Consider the following 25293-nt stretch of genomic DNA (forward strand, 5'->3'; position numbering starts at 1 on the left):
GCCCGCATCCTCCGGCGTGCGGGCGCGCTCCCGGTGCGGAGACCCGGTCCCGGTGCGCCCGCGGACTCCCCGCCCCGAGGCTGAGTGCAGCGACGCTGGACGTGCGGGGACTCGGACGCTGGCTTCCTTTGGCTTATTAATTGGAGCTTTCTTTTTTTTTTTTTCTTTTTCTTTTTCTTTTTCTTTTTCTTTCTTTCTTTATTATTATTTTTTTTTTGGTGAATACGCCTTGGCTGACGGTAGAACCAGACTTTGTTGGGAGATCTTTAGTGTTTACGGTTAACGCGTCTGTTCGCGTACATCAGAGTGGGGGCTTCACGGTAAAGTAAAACAGAAGTAACGTTTCCTAGCCGAGCAGGGACACCTTCAAAGTACCGTTCATCGCGGTCGGTGGAGCTGCGAGTCACCATAGACGCCCAGACGTCTGCCAAAAACACTTGTCGTTGCGGGGATTTTCAAACTTGTAGACCCCTTACCCCCACACCAAGCATGCTGTCACTTTACGGACTATTTGAGAAGTTATCAAGGGTATTTTTTATAAGGACTGGCTCAGTACCTGCTTTCTCCTACCGTGAAAAGTTGCGACTACCTCCTGTGGGTTAAGGTTTATGTTTTTTTAATCCAGATGTTTTAGGTCAGGGATTTTTAGTCTAGAAGTTAGTGGGTAGAATATAGGTCTATCTGAAAGGAAGAGGGTTTTTTTTTGTTGTTTTTTTCTTTTTTTTGTCCAAGTGAGATTTTGTATTTCAATTACGAATCCATCCTCCTCTTAACCCCCCCCCCCCCCGCCCCCCTGCACAGTAGTGTTGGCAGTGCAGCGTGGACCATCTATTCAGCTGCTCAGTCAAAATTACGGTAGTTGTTGGGTTAACCAAGAGTTTGCTCCATCAGTTAAGGAGGTCATGTAACATCAGAACGTGACCGTTAAAATGCTTTGATAACCATCTCAATATAATTGGTTTCCTCTGTAATACCACGTGTTTCAGGTAGTTACAAAAACATTCTGGGAAATGACCCATAGGCTTCGCCAATGGCGCAGAAAGTCCACCCCTGCTGTAGGACATGGAAGGAAGATCACGGAGGTTTGGAACAGTCAGGGGTGGCTTTCTGGAGAAAGTGCTTTAGTTCTGAACTAGAGGGAGGAGAGAGCCAGTAGGGGGATAACCACCCAGGAGAAGCCGTGTGCTGCTGTAGTGCTGAATCAGACAAGAGTAGGAACCAAGGTGCCAGTAGTAAGGTTGGAAAGCTGCGCACCAGAGTGTTGGCCCTTACTTACCATCGCTTTCCAGATGTGTTTTCTACTCTTGTGTTAACGCTGAATTGCCGGGCCATCTTTAAGAAGTTATTTGGGGGCACCTGGCTGGCTCAGTCGGTTAAGCACCGGACTCGATTTCATTTCAGGTCCTGATCTCATGGCCTTGGGTTTGAGCCCCACGTCAAGCTCCGAGCTCAACATGGCTTGGAGTTCTCTCTGCCCCTCCCCTTTTGCACACACTTACTCTCTCTTTTTTTCTTTTTTTTTTTTTTTAATTTTTTTTTTCAACGTTTATTTATTTTTGGGACAGAGAGAGAGACAGAGCATGAACGGGGGAGGGGCAGAGAGAGAGGGAGACACAGAATCGGAAACAGGCTCCAGGCTCCGAGCCATCAGCCCAGAGCCCGACGCGGGGCTCGAACTCACGGACCTGGCTGAAGTCGGACGCCTAACCGACTGCGCCACCCAGGCGCCCCTCTCTCTTTTTTTCTAAATAAACTTTTAAATGTTGTTTATAAGATGTGTTCAGGGAATGCCTTGAAAGGAAAAAGTACTACCCTGTTGGTGGTAACAGAATTGAATTAAGACACTGCAGAAGAATTGAGCGTATGTGATGGTGGAAATATGAATTATCAGAAATAGTACTTCTTTCATGATTCCCTTAAACTTGGAGGTTTTTCTCATTTAATAATGCTCAGCATATGTTAGATAAGCGGTTTTTAAGCGTGGTGACTATTTTGTACTGGACTTGATCCTCTCTTTCAAATTCTCTTCTAGCACATGGTAAAGAAAACTGTTTAGGCCTTGTCAGGAATTCACAGGCTGGTGGTAGCTTGTTAGTGTTCCTGGTGAGCATAGACCAGTGGGAGGATGGCGCCTTGGAATCTCAACCTTGAATTTGAGAGCATTGGGTAGAATTACTTTCGTCTTACGATACTAGAAGCATTAAGAGTGGAGAAAGGCTGCAAAAGCCTGATAACCATGGTTTGCTCTCTTCCCCAATTACCAGTCTTTTTCTGCAGTTTTATTATGAGAAGTAGGCCATAGGCGTTTGTTATCCTGGTGAGTCAAATGCCTCCAAGCAGGCTGCCATCCGTCAATGCACTAGTAGCTGCAGTGGAGGTCAGAAGGGCCCCAGCCCCAGTACAGTTGTCTTTGGAGGCAGCCAGGAAGATGGAGGAATAAGGCCCTTTCCACGGTGTCTTTAAAATGTTCCTGAAGAGTGAGGTTAGGAGACACAGGTCCAATCTTTGCTGCTGCTGTTTGTTTGCTACACCTTATTCATGTCCCCAGGGTCTCAGTAGTCAGTGGTGGCTCCACTTTGGATGGGCCGTAGCCACTGGAACACACTCCAAAGCTGGTCTAAACCCCCTCCTTCCAGTTCCTGTTTTGGTTAATATTCCCACCAGCCTGGAAGTCAGTTTAAACTTTGTTTTTGCTTGGTTGTCCTTAATTTCTCACTGCTTTTGGTTCAGATCTATTTCTTCCCATGGACTGCTGGCAGAAGTCTTTGATTTGTTTCCCTATTTCCAGTCTCCATTGAAGCTCTGCACAGGCCCATCTTCTGGCACGCTCTTCAGAGGGGAACCACTGCACGGGAATTACAGAGAACTTTGAGCAGAGTAACATTACTCAGCCTGCTCGGGAGGTTCTAATACAGGTCTCTGGGGAAGCTTGAGAATCTGTAGTTTTATTATTTTTTAAATTTATTTATTTATTTTAGAGAGAGAGCCAGCTGGGGGATGGGGGGAAGGGAGAGGGAGAATCCCAAGCAGGCTCTGAGCTGTCGGCGTGGAGCCTGACTCAGGGCTCAGTCTCCCAAAACGTGAGATCATGACTTGCTCCAAGGTCAGAGTCAACACTTAACTGACTGAGCCACCCAGGCGCCCAAAAAATCTGTAGTTTTAAAAACTCCGAGAGATTCTTGGTCAGATTTGGGAGTTCTTACAGGATGAAGTCCACACTTCATTACATGACATAGAAGGCAGGCACACCATGATCTGTTTAACATTGATTTCTACTTTTACATGTTTATCTTGTGCTCCAGCGATAGTGAACTATTTATATTCAAATGATAAGGAGTGTGATAGTGTCACCTTGTCATGTTTCTGTGCTGCTGTACCCATTGTTTCCTTAGTAGCTCATCACTCCTATTGCATGTGAAGATAAAAATATGAAATCCAGCGAATTGTGCAAAAACTATTTGCTTCCATATCTGTGTCCCCCATTATCTGATGGTGCTCAAACAGGTACAGGAAAGACTGGGTATAAATATGTTGAAAATGAACGTATGGATTTGCTTTAGGATAACTTTTTTTTTTTTTTTTAACATTTAGTTTTGAGACAGCATGAGCAGGGAAGGGGCTGAGAGAGGGAGAGAGAGAATCTCAAAGCAGACTCCACACTGTTAGCACAGAGCTGGATGCAGGGCTTGAACTCATGAACCATGACTTGAGCCGAAATCAAGAGTCCGACGCTTAACCAACTGAACCACCTGGCTGCCCCACGGTGGTCAGTTTTTGAAACTTACAAGCAGCATTTATTTTTTAAAATAGTGAAAATCTTGGGGCGCCTGGGTGGCTCAGTCGGTTAAGTGTCCGACTTCGGCTCAGGTCATGATCTCGCGGTCCGTGAGTTCGAGCCCCTCGTCGGGCTCTGTGCTGACAGCTCAGAGCCTGGAGCCTGTTTCGGATTCTGTGTCTCCCTCTCTCTCTGACCCTCCCCCATTCATACTCTGTCTCTCTCTCAAAAATAAATAAACGTTAAAAAATAAAATAGTGAAAATCTTACTGCTGTCTAGTTTCTTCAAAGTTGAGCTAGTAGGTTTTCGTAGTTTTAGAGCTAAAAGAGCTAACTGTGGTGGAGTACTTTTGTTACCTCTGGGTCTGATGAAGCCCAAGTAGACTGAAAATAATGTGCAAGAAATTGGTTTCTACTGTAATCAAATGTAATTTTCAGGTACTGTCAGGAATTACCTACTTGATTTGTCTGATGAGCAGTTGGCTTCCAGGTCATCCTCTAGTCCCTTCCATTTAGTTATTCTTGCAAGTCTGAATGGTAGGTTCAACATAGAGTGTGATTTCCCAAAGTTAGAATTTTATCTGTTTTACTTGCCCAGGAAAAGGTTTGGAACCAGAGATAATAGGTAGAGCATAAGGTCCTCATTTTGGAAATATTTTAAAAATCTTATTTTCAGATGCACATTGAAACACCCAGTCCTGCCAGTAGGTAGTTACTGTAGATTTTATTGGCTTAGTAGGTGGTAGACTATCTGACTATCAATCCAAATAGATTGATAGTCTAATACATTGATTTTTGCTGTTTACATCACATCCTAAGGTGTTTTCTGTTGTAGGGTACTGTTGAAGTTTGATCTGAAGTGTTTTTCTGTACGTAGCCTTACTCTTCCGGTTTTGCGAGCAATAACAGTACAGCTGTGATGGCCCTCACGTGCGACTCTTAGATACGAAGATAAATGAAAATTAACTCCTTTTTTCTTTCTTTCTTTTTTTTACTTTTACAGGTGAGCGAGTGCTGTGCTTTCATGGGCCTCTTCTCTATGAAGCAAAGGTATGAAACCTGTTTTCCTTTGACAAGTTAGCTAAAATTATTGGTTAGATGACTTGAGTCGTAAGAGAGTTAGTTGCTTTGTTCCAACATTTGTGATTCATGGAACCCCTCGTCTTCTCTTTCTGGGTGTCTAACTGCTTGCTGAGTGGGCCAGACAAAGCATTGCCACCTTGCCATTGTCTCAGTGACCTGCGGAAGGCCCAGTGGTTGGACTATTTGAGGGGAGATAAAAGACAGGTTTGTGGGAGCAAGTTGCATTGTGTTGTTAATGACTTGTGAGGACATCTGGCCAGTCACTTTCATGTGTAAGTAGTTGTTGAGTAAGCACTGAGGGATCTATTACGTTAGGGATAAAACCTAATGGTAAAAATGTGAGGACATTTAACTTCTTTCTGTTGGCTCCTCTGTCAGAGTTTGAATCGCAGGGGGCTTCCTTTCCTCTGTCAGTGTCATCCCAATTGTGAAAACTGGTTTTACGTTTAGCCAGAGGTAAATGAAATAGTGAATTCCCAAGTAAAAAGTGTTTTTATTTTTAGTATTTTGTTTCTGGTAATTTTTAGTGTAGATATTTATGGTGTGACTATTTTTAATAGTGGTTTTAAAAATGGTCTGCATAGCAATACAGCCTTGAGTTACATGCAATTTCTGCAGCATTCTTGGTGGGTAGTTTATGTGTGTCTGTGAAAATGGTCTTAACAATTTTGAAGTGTGTCTCCAAATAATAACCAGTTTCACTACTTTTCAGTTGTTTTGAATATATAGATGTGTGTTTTTAAAGTTCTAAAATGGCTGAATTTGGATTCATGGAGAATCCGGTCAGGAACGTCATGTGTACGTGCATATGTCCTCGTGATGTAATCCTAATACAGTTTTAAGTAAGTTGTGAGTCCTCTTGATCATTTATATCCCGGAGTGTTATTTTTGTTGCATCAACTGTGGCACACTCCACTTTTCTCCTGACAGCTGAAGCTCCAGGGAACAAGTTTTAAATGGTGGTTGGAATAACTTAAATTGTCATGATTCTCTTGGTTGTCTCAGATAAAGACTTTTAATCCATGACGGAGAGTCGTCACTTTCACTTGTCATAGTTAATACCTTTAATGATTTGTTCTAATTTGTTTGGCTGCTTTTAAGAAGAACATAAAATGTTTTTCATCTGTCACTTTGCTGGTTGCTGATATTTTGCAGCAAAACAGTTTGCCTTCCATAAGTTAATGGTGCTTTCTAATAATAGAAAGGCACTGTCTAATTTTCTTTAGCTGAATTTGGTTTTTGAAATAAGTACTAGTTTCTGGCTGGCTAGACTTTGAGAAAGTGCAAAAATGACTTTCATTTGCTGTTCTCAGAGAGCTACTCCAGCCCATTGAGTTAAGGGCTGGGGGATCTTTTATTATAGTTTTTCAGCTTTGCTGGGCTGACTTCCACAGATTGTGACTCTAAGTAAGGCAGCTGTAGGATGGCAATGTGTGCAAGTAACCCGAGATCCTGGATGATTTTCTGTTTGGCAGTCCTGCTCTCTTGTGCTCGTTTTGGTCCCCAGGGTTTGAGTGGAGTGTCTGAAAGATTGCATACTTGAAAATCATCCAGGTAGTTGTCGCCTTTTTCAAAAACGATTTCTGAGTGAATTTTCTCTTTTTTATTTCAGTGTGTAAAGGTTGCCATAAAGGACAAACAAGTGAAATACTTTATACATTACAGTGGTTGGAATAAAAAGTGAGTATTAGTATTAGATCTTTAAAAGCAATTGTATCTCTTAACAAGGTAGCTTGTGTCGTGTGTGTCACAAACGCATGCTGCTTTCTTTTAAATTTTTATTAAAAACGTTTTGGTAACATTTTTTAAGTTGGTTTATTTATTTTGAGAAAGAGATGAAGTGCCAGTGGGGGAGGGTCAGAGAAAGGGTGGGTAGAATCCCAAGTAGGCTCTGTGCCGTCAGCACACAGCCTGGTGCGGGGCTCGAACTCATGAACCGTGAGATCGTGACCTGAGCTGAAGTCAGATGCTTAAGCAACTGAGCCATCCAGGTGCCCTGCACACCCATGCCTCTTAATTTTTGGATGGTTTTACTACATATTGAAGCAAGGGTGAAGCATTTGTGGTATGATGAAAATAATAGAAATAAGGGTACCCACCATTTCATTTTAAAGTCTTTGGATGATTTCTTGTGTTCTAGTGTAATGTCTAATCGTTAGTCAACCAACTGCTCTTTTTTTCTGGTTTTGGTTCATTTTAGGACAGCTTGAGTTTTTTTGCCTTAGCACCCACGCAGTTACGTATGTATGTTACTGCAGTTAGTTATATTCAGAGCTAGTTGGATTATTCTGCTTGGAAAAGGAAAAAGGTTGCCTCATTAGGAAGTAGTGACGAACTTGTATTCTGAATTTTGGTAACATAAATGTTGGCAGAGAGTGATTTCCTGTGGTTCATTTTTTAGAATATGGTTTAATACAGATACAGAGATTTAATTGCCTAATTAAACTTAATTTTTCACCTTGAAGAGTTAGACTTTTCTTTTAAAGGAGTGGTGTATTGATCCGTTATGGCGAGTAGACGGTCGCAGATTGAACGCATTCTAGAATATCAAGCCAGGGGGGAGCTCTTTTTCAGCGATGGGTCTTCTCGGGACCCACAGATATGGCACATCTAATAATTTACTCATTTCTGATGCCTGAAATGGAATATCCTGTAATTTGTACTATGAGAGGTTTTAAATTACTTTTATTAGTGTGTTTTGTCCTTCAAAAATTGCCAGAAAGTAGTTTTTTGGGGGTTGTTTTCTGGCACCTTTGAAGGCTTTGTGTCCCTTGAGCTGTGCTCTGGTACCGAGTTCTCCGTGTGAACAGGCTGTCAGGTTGGTTGGAGGATTACTCTGTTGCTATGGAAGGAGCTATTGTCTATGACTTTTACTGGCCCTGTGACTTTGGTCTTGTTTCATGTGGTCCTTTACCAGGTGATCCAGCCCAGTTTTATTTGTTAGAAGAATTTTTTTTCACAAAATGCTGTTAGCTGAGAAGAAATACCAGACCCTTTTTTTCCATTAGTATAGTTGTAGAAAGGTGGAAATCTAAAATGTGTCAAAGTACATTCCTGACAGCTTGTAATTTTTTCCCATTTAATAATTAAACTACTTCTAATAATGGCGGGTAAGATTTTAAGTCTTGAGAAATTGGGAAAATAATGGAGAAAATGATCGTTTTGGGTTTTTTTGTTTGTTTTGTGAGAGGGACAGCATGAGTGGGGGAGGGGCAGAGAGAGAATCCCAAGCAGGCTCCGCTCTGTCAGCCCAGAGTCTGACTCTGAGAGAGCCTGACCTGAGCTGAAATCAAGAGCTGGATGCTTAAAACTCCCATGCGCCCCCAAAACTATCCTTTTGTCTTGGAGAAGTAAACTGTGATTTTTAAATGTGATTTCAGTATTAATGCTAAATTATTTCTAACATCCAGGAGAGTTTACCATATGGCTCCTAGTGTATGTTGTAGTTTCCTATTGAGAAAATGTTTAAGCTCTAGTTCAGTCTCGTAATAGACTTACTTTACACACCGATACTATGTCAACGTTGGTAAGGTTGAGAGTATTACCATGTGATAAGAGTCTCCATTCTCTACAGGTAATAGAATGTCGACTTTATGCATGTTACGTATAGGAAAGTTAAAGTTCATCCAGGAAATCAAAGAAAAACAAGTAGTAAATTCATGGCATAGGTTTGCCCTCATTCCCATTTAAATAATTGTTTTAGGATTTGTGTTTTAATTCTTTTATGTATAATATTTTGTATAAAATTACGTGTAGATGTGTATGGCTTTAAGACTGGATTTTGAGTGGCATTTGTAGCTTATGAGAAATTGAAAGTGCCAAATGATTGTATTTCCTGATTTTATAGCTTTAAAATAATGTTTTTCCCTTTGTTAGAGTTCAGTAACACAGGTAAATGATAGACTGCATAGATTTTGTTTTGCTCTTTGTAAAGCGAATTTTATATATTCCTTGGAAAAAGAATTTAAAAATGGCACTCAACATTGGAGATATTTCATATCTTCATAGGTGTAAAATTGAGGATATTAATGAACAAAGGTAGATGTGTTTTTTGTAGTTGATTTGGAACATAGATAAATAGACATAATGTTGGAAAGTTTGATTTTTTTTTGTGAGTAGAGAAGCCTCGAAGCCCATTTTGAAATGGGAGCAGTTATTCAGCAGCCCAGCAAGTGTGTTGTGTGTGTGTTTTCTTTTGTTGTTTTTTTTTTTTTAGTGTTGTGTAAGCAGTGTCACTGGTCATTGTGATTGTGGGGGTTAGTGACAAGCTACCTTTAGAAAATTCTGAACTTGTTTAATGTTTGTGATCTATAAAAATTTCTGAGTGTTTGGCTTTCAGTTACTATCCTAGTAGTGATGTTCCTCAGAACAAAAAATGTCATTTAATTTTCCTGTGGTTCAGCAAGGGTTTTAGCTTCTGACACATAAAGGAAATGAGGATTGATTTGGTCTTTACTTTTTCATTAAAAATTTTTTTTTTTTAAGTAAACCCTGTTTTTTTAAGTAAAAAACCCTGTTTTTTTTTTAAGTAAACCCTACCATGGGGCTCAGACTCACAAACCTGAGATCAGGAGTCACATGCTTACCTACTGAGCCTGCCAGGGGCCCCTTGATTTGGTTTTTAGATCAAAGTTATTTTAGATGCATTTTTTATCAGAGGGGGAAGGGATTTGACGGGAACTACAATGGAGTTAGGTGGTAAATAAAAATTTTCCAGCCCTGCCTAATTCAGAGAGAGTTAGAATAGATAGAAGTAGATGTATAAATAAAAATCAGATTCTCGTTTTGAAAATGGTTTGTAAGATTCTTTTCGTTTTTTTTTTTTTTTTTCAATGTTTATTTTTTTTTGGGACAGAGAGAGACAGAGCATGAACAGGGGAGGGGCAGAGAGAGAGGGAGACACAGAATTGGAAACAGGCTCCAGGCTCTGAGCCATCAGCCCAGAGCCCGACGCGGGGCTCGAACTCACGGACCGCGAGATCGTGACCTGGCTGAAGTCGGACGCTTAACCGACTGCGCCACCCAGGCGCCTGTAAGATTCTTTTCGAAAGTCATACAACAAAAGCCCAATCTGCAAATTGGAATTTTTAAAACTTTAGTTAAGTACATACTTCTTTCACAGTAGATAACATATTTGCACAGTAGATAACATATTTCTAAATTTTCAAAAACCTTACCGGAACTCGTTGACACAGACATTTAAATATTCCATCGGTAAATAAATCTTAATAAAGCTTAAGCTAAATTCTGCACCTAGTTACTGAGATTACTTTGTACTATGCTGTCTGTATCAGAAGTGCTGTGAGGCCCAGGCGCTCTGAAAAAACTTTGAAGACACGTGAGGATATTGTAGCCCTTTTTCCTGTTCCTGAAGGAGCTCCCTCAGTACACCACCCCCTCCTGACCTCTAGGTAAATGCATGTTTTAAAGTTTTCTCTAGGAAATCATGTTGAGGATTGCTTTTTAATAATTTATTCTTCTTTTGGTTATCTTATGTAAGAGGTCAGAGGTGGGAAATCATTTGCTTTGGATACATCTATTTGTGTCACTAAAGGAGCTCCCTCAGCAGGAGAAAAGCACTTTGCATGAACAGTTAAGCATTCCCTAAAAAATACCTTGTTTTTGTTTTCCCCTTTGGAAAAAAACACATCAGAAATCTTTTTTTGTGGTTAAAAAGCTTTTTTTAATGTTTATTTTTGAGAGAGCGAAAGAGAGCACACATGCGTGCAAGTGGGGAAGGGGCGGGTGGTGGGGGGACAGAGGATTAGAAGCAGGCTTTGCATGGACAGCAGTGAGCCTGATGTGAAGCTCGAACTCAACAACCTCAAGACCGTGACCTGAGCCGACGTCGGACACTCAAGTGACTGAGCCCCCCAGGTGCCCCGACACTCGGACATCTTGAAGGAAGGAGCTTTTCTAATTGCCAGAATGCTTATTTAAAGGGTGGTCGGTTCTTCCTTTTGATGTTTAGGAAGCCATCTCTGGTTCTGTGCGTTCATGAGTGAGTGAAGGTTGAGGATGATGTAGTCTGATAAACCATTGTAATCATTTGATTTACAGTATTTGCTAAGTTGGTGTGGATGATATTTGTGATAGACCTGATAGATTTCTGACAGACCTTGAGTGCTTTTTATGGTTCGGACTCTGAACTGTTTGACATGTATTATTTCTCGTAACGATACTGTAAGGGTAGGCACTGTTATCTCCCATTTTATGGGTGATCAAAGTGAGGCACAGCTAGTTCTGTAACTTTGCTGTTACATAGTTAGCTAACTAGCTGATCAATTTTCCTTCTTTAAGATGGCAGCTTCTTGTGGACTCCCATGCTTCACTTTTTTTTGGAAGTTAAAATTCTTAAGATCTCTTTATTCTGTAAGGATAATTACTTAAGGGCTCTTTTTTTTTTTTCCCCCTCTTTAGAGAGAGAGGGCACAGGGCACGAGTAAGCCAGGGGCAGAGAGAAGGATCAGAGAGAGAAGTGGGGCTCACCCAAAGTGGGATTCGAGGTTACCTGAAGCGGGGCTCGAGCTCATGAACTGTGAGATCATGACCTGAGCAGAAGTCAGATGCTTAACCGCCTGAGCCACCCAGGCCTCTCTGCTTAGGGACTCTTAATGTTAAGTGCCATACTGTACTCATTTTAAGAAAGGATTTGAATAATCTGTTTTTGGAATCTGGCAGTTAAGGTTTAGGGTGCTGCTTTTGAGGATGTAGTTTCTTTCTCTTACAGCACAGATTTTCACTGGATTTTCATTTCAGTTGAGAACGGATTTGTAGCCCCAATTAATTAAATCTCAGAGAAATCCAGAGTCTTGCCTCTTGGATCTCTACAAGTAATTGGAGGCAGGGTCTGAATAGTAGTAAAAATGTCTTTGAATGATAATTTAACTTTTGTCTTTTACAGTTGGGACGAATGGGTTCCAGAAAGCAGAGTACTCAAGTACGTGGACACCAATCTGCAGAAACAGCGAGAACTTCAAAAAGCCAATCAGTAAGTTTGTTTTGGCAACATGAGTAGGAAGAGAAATGTCTGTATATTAGTTCTGGGAAGTGGAATGAACAGTAGAAATCCTGTGGCCTGCCTGCCAAAAAAATGATTCTTGGTATCTGTCAGCTGCCGTGTTGTGGCTTTGACTTCAATCAGAGAAGCCTTTCCTAGAAAAAAGGAAGGAGTAGCAGACCAGTCATTTCTAGTCTGTCCATAGAGTTAGGTAGGAAGCATCAGGATGTCGGAAATTTCTGTAGTTGGAAATGCACTGTGATCTTGTTGGCTCCCGGACTCTGTGGGAGTTCTACTTGGGAAGGGCACAGGGGATCTCAGTTTGAATATAAATTTCAAAATGGGATCAAGCTGGCACAATTATTTTTCCACGTAAGTACTCGTTTGATGACAACTTCATTGGAATTCTCTTTGAAGGGAGCAGTATGCAGAGGGGAAGATGAGAGGCGCTGCCCCAGGGAAGAAGACCGCCGGCCTGCAGCAGAAAAGCGTTGAAGTGTAAGCAGACCTGTTTTAGTTTGGCGTATCGTTATGGAAGTGATCGTTCTCGAAGTGAGCTTCAAGCTCCATATACCCATCGTCCTGTATTAGAGTTCATTGAAAATGGAACCTGGAACATTTCAACTTGAAAAACGCCAATGAGCACTCCTTTCTCAAGCGTTCAGTTGTTTGAAAATACATAATAATTACATATCCCTTAATTTCCCTTACCAGGTTTTCTGCCCTCCACCCCCTTTGTTTTATGGTGAAATATACGTAACATAAAGTTTAACTCATTTTTAGGTGTATAATGCAGCAGCATTGAATACACTCACTTTTTTTTTTTTTTTTAAGGAAGAGTCTATTAAAGAATTGCTTTATTAATACAAAACGTACAAACTATTAAGTGCTAAGAAATTCAGATATCTAAGTCATAGCAAAACAGGTGGCAATTCAACATCCAGGGTCGACAGAGCGCTTGGAGACTGCCACAGATTAGACTCCCATAGTTGAGAGGGCATCTTCAGAGGTGAAGGGGGGGGGGGGCAGGTGTAACAGCTTTTCAAGTTCCCTCTCCTCATCAAGGATCATGAGAGGCACTCCATTCAAGGGGAGGTGTGCAATCTGGTGCTCTGCAAGCAGGTCAAAACTCTCAAAATCTAAAGGATTGAAGGGAAAGAATTTTTCTATTTCAGGATAGGTGTCCTCCGAGGCTGGAACAGTGCTTTTTGCTTTGACAGTCTTCTCAGTTACCTTTTTGGCAGAGAAGAGCTTAGAGAAAGGATTGCAAACAACAGCAGCAGTTTATTATGTGAAATCTGTTGCATAGATTGAGAAATTAGCTTGCTTATTAACATAAGCAAGAAAGTTGAAACAAGAATGTCAGTCTGTTGTTGGGATTCATTCAAGTGTAGTTTATAGATGTTACGAGTTAGGGTTAGTTGTCCGTGTTTTTTCGTTGTTTTTATGGTAGAATGAGTGGGTCAGGAATGTGTGTGTAAAAGCTCTTGGTTGCTCTTGGTCCTCACATGTTCTTTTTTTTTTTTTTTAATGCTTATTTTTGAGAGAGAGAGAGAGTGCGATCAGGGGAGGGGCAGAGAGAGAGAGGGAGACACAGAATCCGAAGCAGGCTCCAGGCTCCGAGCTGTCAGCACAGAGCCTGACACGGGGTTCAAACCCACTGACCGCAAGATCATGACCTGAGCTAAAGTCGATGCTTAACCTCCTGAGCCACCCAGGCGCCCCGGTTCTCACACGTTCTTGACATCAATTAAGTAAAAGTTCATAGTTTAGTCTGACTCGGAAATACTGTTCAGACTGAACACAGATACTTGTGTTCCAGAAGTTAAACTTAGAGAAACAGGAAAAAACCTGTACTTTCAGATAGATGGCCAGCTTTTTGTATTTGTAACGGAACATAAGTTAATTTGAGTTGTAAAATGAACCTTTTGCTCTAAATTAGATGAGTACAGTTAATAACTTATAAATACTTTAAAAAAAATTTTTTTTAATGTTTATTTTAGAGAGAGAGAGCACGAGTAGGGGAGGGGCAGAGAGAGAGGGAGACACAGAATCTGAAGCAGGAAGCAGGCTCCAGGCTCCAAGCGGTCAGCACAGAGCCGGACGCGGGGCTCAAACTCTTGAACTGCGAGGTCATGACCTGAGCCAAAGTCGGTTGCTTAACCAACTGAGCCACCCAGGTGCCCTGTAAATACTTTCTAAAGCTGTAGAAGGGTCAGCATACTCCAGTGTTATGGTTGGGTCTCACCAGATAGAGTCCATAATCTTGGGCTTTTTGCAAACCATTTCCTTGCATTCTGTAAGTAGTTGTATGTGGAATTAAAATGAGTAGTTTACTGTTTGCCAGTTGGTAAATGAACGAGTGAAGTTGCTATTGGAGATGATGACTAAGAGGAAGGAGACATTGGTTTCAGAAGGAAAGAGCTTATTAGGTGTCAAAAAGGAAGGACTATGTACTAGGGAGAAAGAGGGTGGAACGTTGTGGGCCAGTGAGGGTGGAACATACACATTTACCAGTTCACTGAACATACACATTCACCAGTTTACTGAAGTAACGGCGAATGCTGTCTTTTGGAACTTGGATTTTGTGGAACTAGTAGGGTAACATAAAGTACAGTATGGTTATAATTTACATGCTGTGAGCTTATAAATTAAGAGTGTAATCCTAGAAGTCTCCCGATGTGGTTTTGGTTTATTTTTCTATTATATGGAGGGAGGTGTGAATTTAGCCAACTGTCAGTGAAAATTCTTAATGTCTGAGCAGGGCAACTTTATTTACAGCCTGATCTTCTCATCCAAGGCAGTGTTTCTCTATGAACTTAACCCTGGTAAAAGGGAATGTATGGGGGCGGGTGTACTAGCAGTAATCACATATTTTTCTTTTTTTTTCCTTCTCCTTTTAGGAAAACCAAAAAGAACAAACAGAAAAGTAAGAATATTAACTTGGTTAAAAATAATTATTTTACCTTCGTAACATTTACATTTTGAAATCAGTGTTAAGCTTTAAGAGTTACAAAGTTTTGAGAGTAAGCTTATGTTTGGTGATCTCAAAGATGAGTCACAACACTTTACATAGTTAGGTACATAGTAGTAGAGAGCCCACTTTGAGAATTCTTTTTACAATGGAAAAACCTTGTAAGCGTTTATTATTTTCATGTTCTTTAGTCTTAGTTATTAAGAAGATAGTATTTTTTAATAAATGTAAGATAATGTTGCTAAATGTTACTTAAATTTTTTTTTTTTTTTGATGTTTATTTTTGAGAGAGAGACAGAATACGAGTGGGTGGGGGCAGGGAGAGAGGGCGGCACAGAATCTGAAGCAGGCTGCGGGCTCCGAGCTGTCAGCACAGAGCCTGACGCGGGGCTCGAACTCACGAGCTGTGAGATCATGACTTGACCCAAAGTCGGACGCTCAACCGACTGAACCACCCAGACGCCCCACTAAATGTTACTTAATGCTAAATGATAGAACAATTTATAAAAGTTGTATTTTTGGTAGGACTACGATTCTTTAGATTCAGGTAACACCTGTGTAATGGAAAAATAAGAAAGAGGGTTTATCGGGAAAGTATTTTCCTTAAGAGTGTCTCCTGTATTAAGCCGAGAACCTCCTGTCCTTGTCCTGCATGTGTCTAGCACCTGGAAATGGAGATGGTGGCAGTACCAGCGAGACACCTCAGCCTCCTCGCAAGAAAAGGGCCCGAGTGGATCCTACCGTTGAGAATGTGAGTTTTTAACATTACGAATAGCATGTTAGTGTTTCTAGTCTGTGCAATAAAATAGAACTTCAGTCTTGAAAACATTGTTAACATGGTTAACTACTGCGATGAAAACATTCCTCTTTTTTGGATTAAGGATTTTTTTTTTTTATACATCTTCTGTTTTACATGTAGCTCTGCATGTGTCCCTGCTGTGTATGTCCTCCCCAGCTCATCATCAAATATTCGTCTGTAAGCTCTATGTTCATGTACAGGACTAAATATTTCATTGGTATTCGACTGTATAGACTTAAGAGCTCACGTTAAATGGTTTAGTATGTCCCAAGATGATTTAATAAACCCATAAAAAATGCCACAGAAGCTTTATCTAGCCTGCATATATGTGTGTGTGAATATGAGTTTAGAATTCTTAAGTGATAAAATGTCTTGTTTCTGATTTCCAAAATTAGGAATTTGGAAGTGTGGTTTTAGTTTTCAACTGACAGTTATATTTCTGAAGCTGAGGTTAGGAAGCAATGGTATACCCCTAAAGAGTGTATGTTTTGAAAATAGGCAACTTCAGGCATTTATTGAAGACTTCATTAGAAGTCAGGACACTTAATTTTATGTATAAAGAAGTAACTTTAATCTGTATAGGATAGTCCTTAGCTATTAAGAGAAGCTTCTTTTCTCCCAGCAGCTTAGCTGTAGGGATTTTTCATTTACGATTTTTGAAATTTTTGAAATTACGAAATTTGAAATTTTGAAATTTTCATTTACCAACTCTGGCAGTCCATTTGAGTACTTGAATTAATTCAGGGGAGCCTGGGCGGGCTCAGTTGGTTGAGCGTCCAACTCTTGATTTCAGCTCACTCAGGTCATGATCCCAGCCTAGGGTTGTGGGATCAAGGCCCAAGCTGGGCTTCAGATTAGGCTCCAAGCTGACAGTGCAGAGGCCGCCCTGCTTGGGATTCCCTTCCTCCCTCCCCTTCCCTCCCTCCCTCCCTTGTTCCCTTCCTCTCCTCCTGCCCCTTCTGTGTGCGCTTACTTGCTCTCTCTGTAAAATTAAAAAATATAACATATACGTATGTACTTGGTGCCTCTAAATATTGAGAAAAACCCTGAATTTTGGTGTTGCTATTGAGCGAGAAAAGACAGATTTTTAATGCCCTTCCCTTTTCTGTTCAGGAGGAAACATTCATGAACAGAGTTGAAGTGAAAGTAAAGATTCCTGAAGAATTAAAACCGTGGCTTGTTGATGATTGGGACTTAATTACCCGGCAAAAACAGGTACCTTGAAAGCTACACAGATTGTAACCTGTAGGGTACGTTCTTGCTGATGTGGAAACAAATTTTAAGGAAAAAATTGTATAGGCTTGGCTCTTGAAGGGGTGTGATTGATGACTATTATTTTAATTCAGAGACTGAATAGTTTGATCATCAGAAGGCATGTCTTGGAAAGGATAGAAGAAATCCATGAGTTTTTAGCGAGAAAAGGTGGCAATAACTCGGTTTTGGAGCTTTCTAGGATAGGAAGCCCTGAAAACTGGTAAAGATGAAGTAGCACATGGTTTCTGTTCTGTCACTGAAAATGGGGTGTCCTCACGTGGTGTTGCTGCTGCTGGGCTGTAGGAAGCACACAGTTCTCTGCCAAGTATTCATGGCCTCCCAGACAACCGGAGTGTTCTGGCCGAGACATGTGGTTACTAGTGGAAAGGAAATCGGGGCTTTGTGAGGTACGTGTGTGACATTGCAAGAGTGCGGTCCTAGACCTCAAGTGGAGAACTTTATAGGACAGATGCACCAAGTACTTAGAATGAAGAGCACGGGCGGGAGTGGGGATGTGAAGATTTGGCGATAAGGAGACCTACGAGACCTCCATCGTATACAAGTGTGGACTCCGTTTGGTTCTTGATTTGGTTCTGGAGCTGAACTACTGCGTTCAAACCTTGGCTTTACCACTTAGAGTTTGGACAAGTTACTCGGCCTCGGTAGGTCTCTGCCTCACACTAAAGATGTGAGCACGACCTCAGAGTTCACGTATGCTTCAAGCGGGGTGTGGCACATGGTACACACAGGGTACATAATGACGGTGTCTTGGAGGTGCATTTCTGCGTGGTGCATTCCCTCCGTGGTGAACGGTGTGTGTGTATCTGACAGATGCCAGTCTTTAGAGCTGTGGTGTCCAGTACGGCAGCTGCTGGTCACATTTGGCTCCTTCCTTGAAATTAATAAAAATTTTTAGTTCCTTAGCCACATTACCCATGTTTTAAGTGCTGGAGAGTGCCATTTCCTGTTTTGTAATACTGTTAGGTGGTCTTTTATTGCCTTAAGACTTTTCTGTTGTAATTTTCCTGTAAAAAGAACACTAGTATTCAGGTGTATTTTTTTTCACAGCTGTTTTATCTTCCTGCCAAGAAGAACGTGGATTCCATTCTAGAGGATTATGCAAATTACAAGAAATCTCGAGGAAACACAGATAATAAGTAAGAATATACAAATCTTTCAAGTGCATAGAAAGATATTTTAAGTATTCTTCTTTCCAAATCTTAATCTTTTGAAATGTCCACTTCCTCTAAATGCCATCAGAAACTAGCAAAATAGAATTTCATTGGTTTGACCTGGAGTTTGGTTGGCAAACTTTTTCCTTAAAGGGCAGATGGTAAACATTTAGGTAAAAGTGAAGCTATTATGTGTTAAGTGCATAATATAACCATTTAAAATACAGTTGTTTGAAAATGTAAAAGCCATTCTCAGCCTGAAGGCTGTGGTTTACTTAGCACTGGTTTATTTTTGGAATTGATTTCTCTTGTGCTTTTGTTTAAATCTCTTGTTTAAAAAAAAACCTGTTGGGTAAAAATTCATCTTCATTAGTTCAGCCTTCAACTCCGGTCCCTTGCTCTTGTATGGGTTGAATTAATCCCCATTTCTCAGTTGTCCGTGACCTGCTTTGCAAGTACACATTTCTGTCTTTGTCAGAGAGTACGCTGTGAATGAGGTGGTGGCCGGCATAAAGGAGTACTTCAATGTGATGCTGGGGACTCAGCTGCTCTACAAATTTGAGAGGCCGCAGTACGCGGAGATTCTCGCAGACCACCCGGACGCGCCCATGTCCCAGGTGTACGGGGCGCCACATCTACTGAGATTGTTTGGTAATGTGCCATTGAGAAAAAAAACTTTTTTCTTTGGGTTTTGGTATTTTTGTCTTTCCTAATTAATCTGAAGGGGTTACAGAAAATAACATTCTAAAATACTCCATTTCAATTTGAGCTTTTTATTGAAAATGTTATCTAAATTTGTTTGAAAGTTAGCATCTCTGAGACCATGTATTTTAAAAGAATCTGTGATGGGGCGCCTGGGGGGCTCAGTCGGTTGAGCTTCCGACTTTGGCTCAAGTCATGATCTCGCGGTTCGTGGGTCTGGGCCCCGCGTCGGGCTCTGTGCTGACAGCTCGGGGCCTGGAACCTGCTTCCGATTCTGTGTCTCCCTCTCTCTCTCTGCCCCTCCCCTTCTCGTGCTCTGTCTCTCAAAATAAATGTTAAAAAAAAATTTAAAGGAATCTGTGATGATTATGTTTGGTCACGTAATGCCCGTGGTGCTCCCTTGGATGTAATTTTGACTACGTTATTTTATCTCCACAGTACGAATTGGAGCCATGTTGGCCTATACTCCTCTGGACGAGAAGAGTCTTGCATTGTTGCTGAATTATCTTCATGATTTCCTAAAGTAAGTGTAACAGTATGCCTGAAATTGGAAACATAAATTAGTACAGTGCCCTGAAACTGGCTCTGACCTGTCAGCACTGTAGATCATAGCACGTGGGAAGACGCGAGTAAACGGGACAGAGCGGTACAGGAGTGAGTGGAGATGTCAGTGGGACACGAATGCGATGTGGACCACCGCGCGTGGTGGAGCAGCGCCTTGGAGCCGTTGGGGAAAGACGGGGACCAGTGGCTAGTGTTCTGGAAGGAAACCATCAGATCCACACTTTCTGTCAGGCAGTGAAATTCTAGATGAATCACAAGTTTAAGTCTAACATTGAAACTACTAAGATCAAGAAGAGTGGTAATATTTTTGTTATTTTTATAGTGAGAAAAGTCTTTGTAAATAGTAAAATCGGGGTTTGGCTGGCTCAGTCGGTGAAGTGTCTGACGCTTGATCTCAGCTCAGGTCATGATCCCAGGGTCATCCAGGGTTGGGAGTTGGAGCCCCGCGTCATTGGGCTCTGTGCTGACAGCGTGGAGCCTGCTTGAGATTCTCGCTCTCCCTCTCTCCCCCACTTCCCAACTTGCACACCCATGTCTTCTGTCTCTCTCTCTCAAAAGAAATAAACTTTAACAAAACAAAACAGATATTAAACTCTATATAGGAGGGGCACCTGGGTGGCTCAGTTGGTTGAGCATCCGACTTCAGCTCAGGTCATGATCTCATAGTTCATGAGTTCGAACCCTGCGTCGGGCTCTGTGCTGACATCCTGGGGCCTGGAGCCTGCTTCGGATTCTGTGTCTCCCTCTCTCTCTGTTCCTCCCCTGCTCACACTCTGTCTCTCAAGGATAAATAAAGATTTAAAAAAAAAATTCTTTTAACTCCATATAGGAAATAATTTATGTAAAAAGTTAAAATTCTGTGATAAAGTAGTAACACACGAAGAATTTTTAATAAAGATGATCAGACCAGTGAAAAGTAGGACATTGGGGTTTCACAGAACTGGCAGTACGGGGGCTGTCAGAAATGCGTTCAGTGTCCGACGATCCAAATAGCTGTGTCTCAGTGGCTACAATTAGAACGTTTGAGGAAAAGGGCCGTCGTGGTTTCTTCACCTTTTTAGAGGGCATTTTGGCAGTGCCTGTTGAAAGTTCAAGTGGGAACTTAGCTGGTAGAAATGCTTAAGTGCACAAAAATTTCCAAATACATGAGGATTTAAAATGTATGTGTATAACAAAAATTTTTAAATGTTTGCTTATTTTGAGAGCACGTGAGCAGTGGAGGGGCAGAGAGAGAGAGGGAGAGAGAATCCCAAGCGGGCTCCGGACTGCAGGTGCAGAACCCGATGAAGGGGTCAAAGCCAGGAACCATGACATCATGCGTGACCTGAGCTGAGATCAAGAGTCAGATGCTTAACTGATTGAGCCACCCAGGCGCCCCTAGACTCTGTGTATAATAACGAAGAATTCTAAACAGCCAAACTGCTGTTGAAGGCATGTCGGTCCGATCAGGGAAGATTCCCCATGTCGTGTCCACTTAGAAAATCAAGTTGCTCTGAAGAGTATATGTGTGGTACGATTCTCGTTCATGGAGAAAATCCTTAGTGTTTGGAAAAGACCTAGAAAAGTGTGGATCATACCAAAAAGTGGGTTATTTCTTGGGCGTAGTTTTGGGAGGGAAGGTCATGTATTTCTGTATTTGAATTTTCTTAAAATGATACCATGTATTTTGTAATTCTAAAACCGCAGCACATGCTTGCAAATCTATAGTCCTTGCTCTACTAGTGAGACGTAGAGTCCTCTCTTTGCCTCGGTTTCTTTGTGAAATAAACGTACTATTTACTTGATACTTCATTTCAGGTCCCTTTGATTTTTATGGTGTTCATTTCAAATTTAAACCTGAAAGTGTCACTTTCTGAATCTGTATTTAATGTAATGAATTTCAAAGAGCTAAGGAAAACATCTAGATGTTCTTTTTTCTTTTAATGTTTCTTTTTGGAGGGGGTAGGGTGGAGGGGGGGCGGGGGGGGGCACAGTCTGCAGCAACTCCAGGCTCTGAGCTGTCCGCACAGAGCCCAACGTAGGGCTCGAACTCACGAACTGTGAGATCATGATCTGAGCGGAAGTCAGACCCTTAACCCACTGAGCCACCCAGGCGCCCCTAGATGTTATTTTAGGATACATTTGTGGGGCGCCTGGGTGGCTCAGTGGGTTAAGCATCTGACTCTTGATTTTAGCTCAGGTCGTGATCTCCCGATTCAGGAGTTTGAGCCCCACATCAGGCTTTGTGCTGACGGCACGGAGCCTGCTTGGGATTCATATTCTCTCTCGCTCGCTCTCGCTCTCTCTCTCTCTCTCTCTCTCTCTCTCTCTCTGTCTCCGTCTCCCTTTCCCCCCGCCCCCCCTCCCCTACGCTCACTTCTCACTTTCAATAAATAAACTTTAAAAAAAAAAAAAAAAGGGATACAACATTTGTTTTGAGAAGTTGTCCAAGCTGTCGAGTTGGTATTCTGAAGACAGCCAGCTATTCCGGTTTTGAAATGGGGGAGCAACTCTGGACCTTTATGCATTGTTGTTTGGTCCATAACCCTGACTGAGTTGTAACTCTGGTTTCACTGTGAGGTTGCCATTATTTTAGTGTATTTTAAGAGAAATTGTTTTGTGCAGCTCTGTGCCTTGATTTGGATCAAGGTGTACGATTCTTTTTCGTCTCCGTAATGAATAATGTTTTATTTTTAGATACCTGGCAAAGAATTCTGCAACCTTGTTTAGTGCCAGCGATTATGAAGTCGCTCCGCCTGAGTACCATCGGAAAGCTGTGTGAGGCGAGGCGCTGACGCTGTTTGGATTTCTGTAAACACAGTTTTGTTTAGTCCTCCTCTTGTACAAATGATGTACTTTGCAAATGTTAGTGTATAACAGAATTGATGTTTGTTTTCTGTTTGATCTTAAACAGAGAAAATAAAAGGGGTTATAGCTCCTTTTTTCTTTTCTTTTTTTTTCATTTCAAAGTCGCTACCAGTGTATTCAGTGATGGATGACGAGAGACATACTGTAGAGTGTTTTATTGCCTAGTCGACAAAGCTGCTTTTGAATGCTGGTGGTTCTATCCCTTTGACACTCCGCACTTTTATAATATGTGTTAATGCTGTATGACAAACTGCTCTGATTCCTAGTGCCAAAGGTTCGATTCAGTGTATATACCTGAACACGCTCATCCGTCTGTGCTCCTTTTTTTATGGTGCTTAAAGTAAAGAGCCCATCCTACAGGCCGTCCATGCTGTTCCTTAGGCATCGTCCCTTTGCTCCGATTGTTGAAGAATGGTGGCTTGTTTCATGGTTTTGTATTTGTGTCTAATGCACGTGTTAACATGATAGACGCAATGCGTTGTGTAGCTACAGTTTTCTGGAAAAGCCAATCTTTTAGGAATTGTTTTTCAGATCTTCAATAAATTTTTTCTTTAAATTTCAAAGAGCAATGTGCTTGTGTGGGTACATTTTGAGACCTCTGTACTGTGTATCCCTTTTCACGTCTAGTCAGTGGTACTTCAGGGAGCAGGGGAGGTGTTCGATTTTCTTGTTTGGCCTTTTATGGAAGGAGGTGGTTGGCTGCAGCATCTCCCTCTAATCCACGGAAGCTTTGGCAGTTTGCTCTCGAGTTCTCGCTAAGGAGTTAGCCACAGGACCGTTTCTCTGCTTTTCGTAGACTGTTGTTAATTTTGAGCAGTAAGGGAAGTTTTACCACTGTGACCTCTTGCTTTCTCGTTATTTTAAGATGTTCACTGACATTCACAGGGCCTAAAATCCAGGGTTTTCCTTATCAGACATTAACTTCTCCCCACCCATGTAAATGGAGCGGAAGAACAGAGTAGCAAAAGGTGCCTGGGTACCTCTGGGTCCAGCATGGATCACGATCTCCCCGTTTGTGAGTTTGAGTCCTGCTTCAGGCTCCGGGTTCCGTGCTGGGATCCTTTCTCCCCGGCCCCTCCCCTGCTTGTGCTCTTTCTCCCAAAACAAACTTAAAAAAGAGCAGAGCATTGATAGGTCTACCTGGTGATACTAGAGGCAGTAATCTTGCCTGGACATTATATTAAGCATTTTGAGTAGGTTTTCATTTACTAGTAGTTGTTTTTTGTTTTTTTTTTTTTAAGTAGGCTTCACTCATGCCCAGCACAGGAGCCCAAGGTGGGGCTTGAACTCACCACCCTGAGATCATGACCTGAGCTGAGACCAAAAGTCAGAGGCTCAACTGACTGAGTCACCCAGGTGCCCCCATATGCTAGTAATTCTTAAGGTGGTTCCAGAACATGATGTGCAGTGGTCAGAGGAGCTCAAATAAAATCTAATCAAGATGATCCTGAACTGATAGTTATTAATTGATGCTTACCGAAAAAAGTTTTAATGGTAAAATCTTTTTTTTTAGTTGAGATACAACTGACCTGTTGGTTTTACATGTACAACACAGTGATTTTGTATTTGTATACATTGTGAAGTGATCACCACAGTTAGGTCTAGTTAACATCCACCATACGTGTTTATACAAACTTTTTAAAAACATTTTCTAATTTTTTAAACCTAGGTCTTTTGTTTCCAAATGTCTGTGCGCCCCTGCCGTGGAGACTTCTGGACCAGCTTCCCTCGCGCGGCAGTCTAGAATCCCTTAGTCTTAAGTGTGTTCCTTGAACTAGGAACTGAACCCACTGGAAGGACAGGAGCAGGCCTTGTCGCTTTCACTTCCTCTCCCTCGTTCCTGCGGTGACTTGGTGTTCGGGACCCTTTGTAAGCAGCGCATCACTTCTTAAAGGCAGCAGTTTCCAAGTCGTTGGTGAAACGGCAGGTTTTGGTCCTGCATTGGCACGGTCTTCGGACCTGGCGGACGTGTGTGTGTAAGACCGCGCCCGTGGAGCAATGGGCTCCGGTCGTGTGCCGGCCCCGGGGCTGCGTCGTCTGGCTGTGACCGCGTCCCCGGCGCCCAGTGCAGCAGTGTTGGCGGCACCTTGTTCACGGGTTCGCGCTTTGACTTGTATCTGTCTTCTCGTGGTGGGATCGCCCAGGTTTTGACATTGTTTCCTCAGAATGGAGAAACTTTGCTCCTTCTTACCACCCACCACCCCCCACCCCGTCTTTGCCTTTACGGAGCATGATTTTTGTGCAGCCCCGTCCTGCCGTGTCTCCTGGGCATTCGTTCATAATAGCTGCTCCCGTTTTTAGTGTCTGTTACAAACAGGAAGTGAAGGTTCTGCAGGGGAAGGAACTTGCCCAACACCCCCCACCCCCAGGCCACCCCCCACTCCCCCACCAGGCATGCCTCTGTTGGCCGATGGCATCGGTTACCACATGCTCCCCACACACCGTGTGCCTTTCCCATGGGCCTCTTTGCCGTCGGTCACAGAGCGTGTTTTCCATGGTGTCCTGGCCTTAACCCGCCACCAGTCTCTGCCCCTGCACGGGTCCCTTCTCCTGCCGCTTCCTTCCTTAGCACTAATGTTCTCCTGTTCGGTAGTGATTGAGTTTCCGACGTGCGGTCAGGTTGGGTTAAGGGCCAAGCTCTGGAGACAACCCCTTCCCTTGCCGTGCTCTGCTTCAGCCACTTCGAAAGTTCTTCTGACCTTGCTGTGACGTTCGGCAGCTGAATAAAAGAGCGAGTGGAGAAGAGTATCACGGCAGATCAGCGGGTGTTGCAGTGCAGTAGACGGCGATCTGAAATTGCTCTCGCCGCAGACCCCGCAGATCCCTAGAAACGCAAGGTAAAATAAAACCCTAAAAATCATAGGTGAGCACAAAAAGCAGAGACACAAAGCCGAGTGTCCCCAGAGTTTGCCCCCAGTGTAGTTAGCACAGAGAAACCACGTAGGAAATACCTTTAGTAATAGAGAAACAGTTGTGAACACGAGAAAAGGAACAAGGTAGATGTTTAAAGAGCCCAGTAGAAAGCGACACAGTTGGTGACAGAGGCAGTCTCCCGCTGGGGGTTCTTGGAAACCACCTCTGCTTGAGGGCCTGAGCCCAGCAGGCGGGGTGGGGGGTGGGGGG

At 42.4% G+C, this 25293-nt stretch overlaps 1 protein-coding gene across 1 annotated transcript in view; it reads left to right on the forward strand.

Annotated features, from left to right (window-relative positions):
• Window positions 1–22733, forward strand: part of MORF4L1 (mortality factor 4 like 1) — a 45575-nt gene extending 22842 nt beyond the window's left edge. The window contains exons 4-14 of the mRNA XM_040493393.1: window positions 4755–4825; window positions 6471–6538; window positions 11763–11849; window positions 12276–12356; window positions 14762–14787; window positions 15495–15583; window positions 16745–16846; window positions 17954–18042; window positions 18536–18708; window positions 19198–19282; window positions 22000–22733. Of these exons, the coding sequence (XP_040349327.1) occupies window positions 4755–4825; window positions 6471–6538; window positions 11763–11849; window positions 12276–12356; window positions 14762–14787; window positions 15495–15583; window positions 16745–16846; window positions 17954–18042; window positions 18536–18708; window positions 19198–19282; window positions 22000–22084 (956 nt within the window). The 3' untranslated portion in view covers window positions 22085–22733. The remainder of the gene's footprint in view (window positions 1–4754; window positions 4826–6470; window positions 6539–11762; window positions 11850–12275; window positions 12357–14761; window positions 14788–15494; window positions 15584–16744; window positions 16847–17953; window positions 18043–18535; window positions 18709–19197; window positions 19283–21999) is intronic.
• Window positions 22734–25293: the final 2560 nt, after the last annotated feature.

This window comes from Herpailurus yagouaroundi, unplaced genomic scaffold (genome assembly GCF_014898765.1).
Source record: "Herpailurus yagouaroundi ecotype Mexico unplaced genomic scaffold, PumYag 185, whole genome shotgun sequence".
In the NCBI taxonomy this organism is placed as follows: domain Eukaryota; kingdom Metazoa; phylum Chordata; class Mammalia; order Carnivora; family Felidae; genus Herpailurus; species Herpailurus yagouaroundi.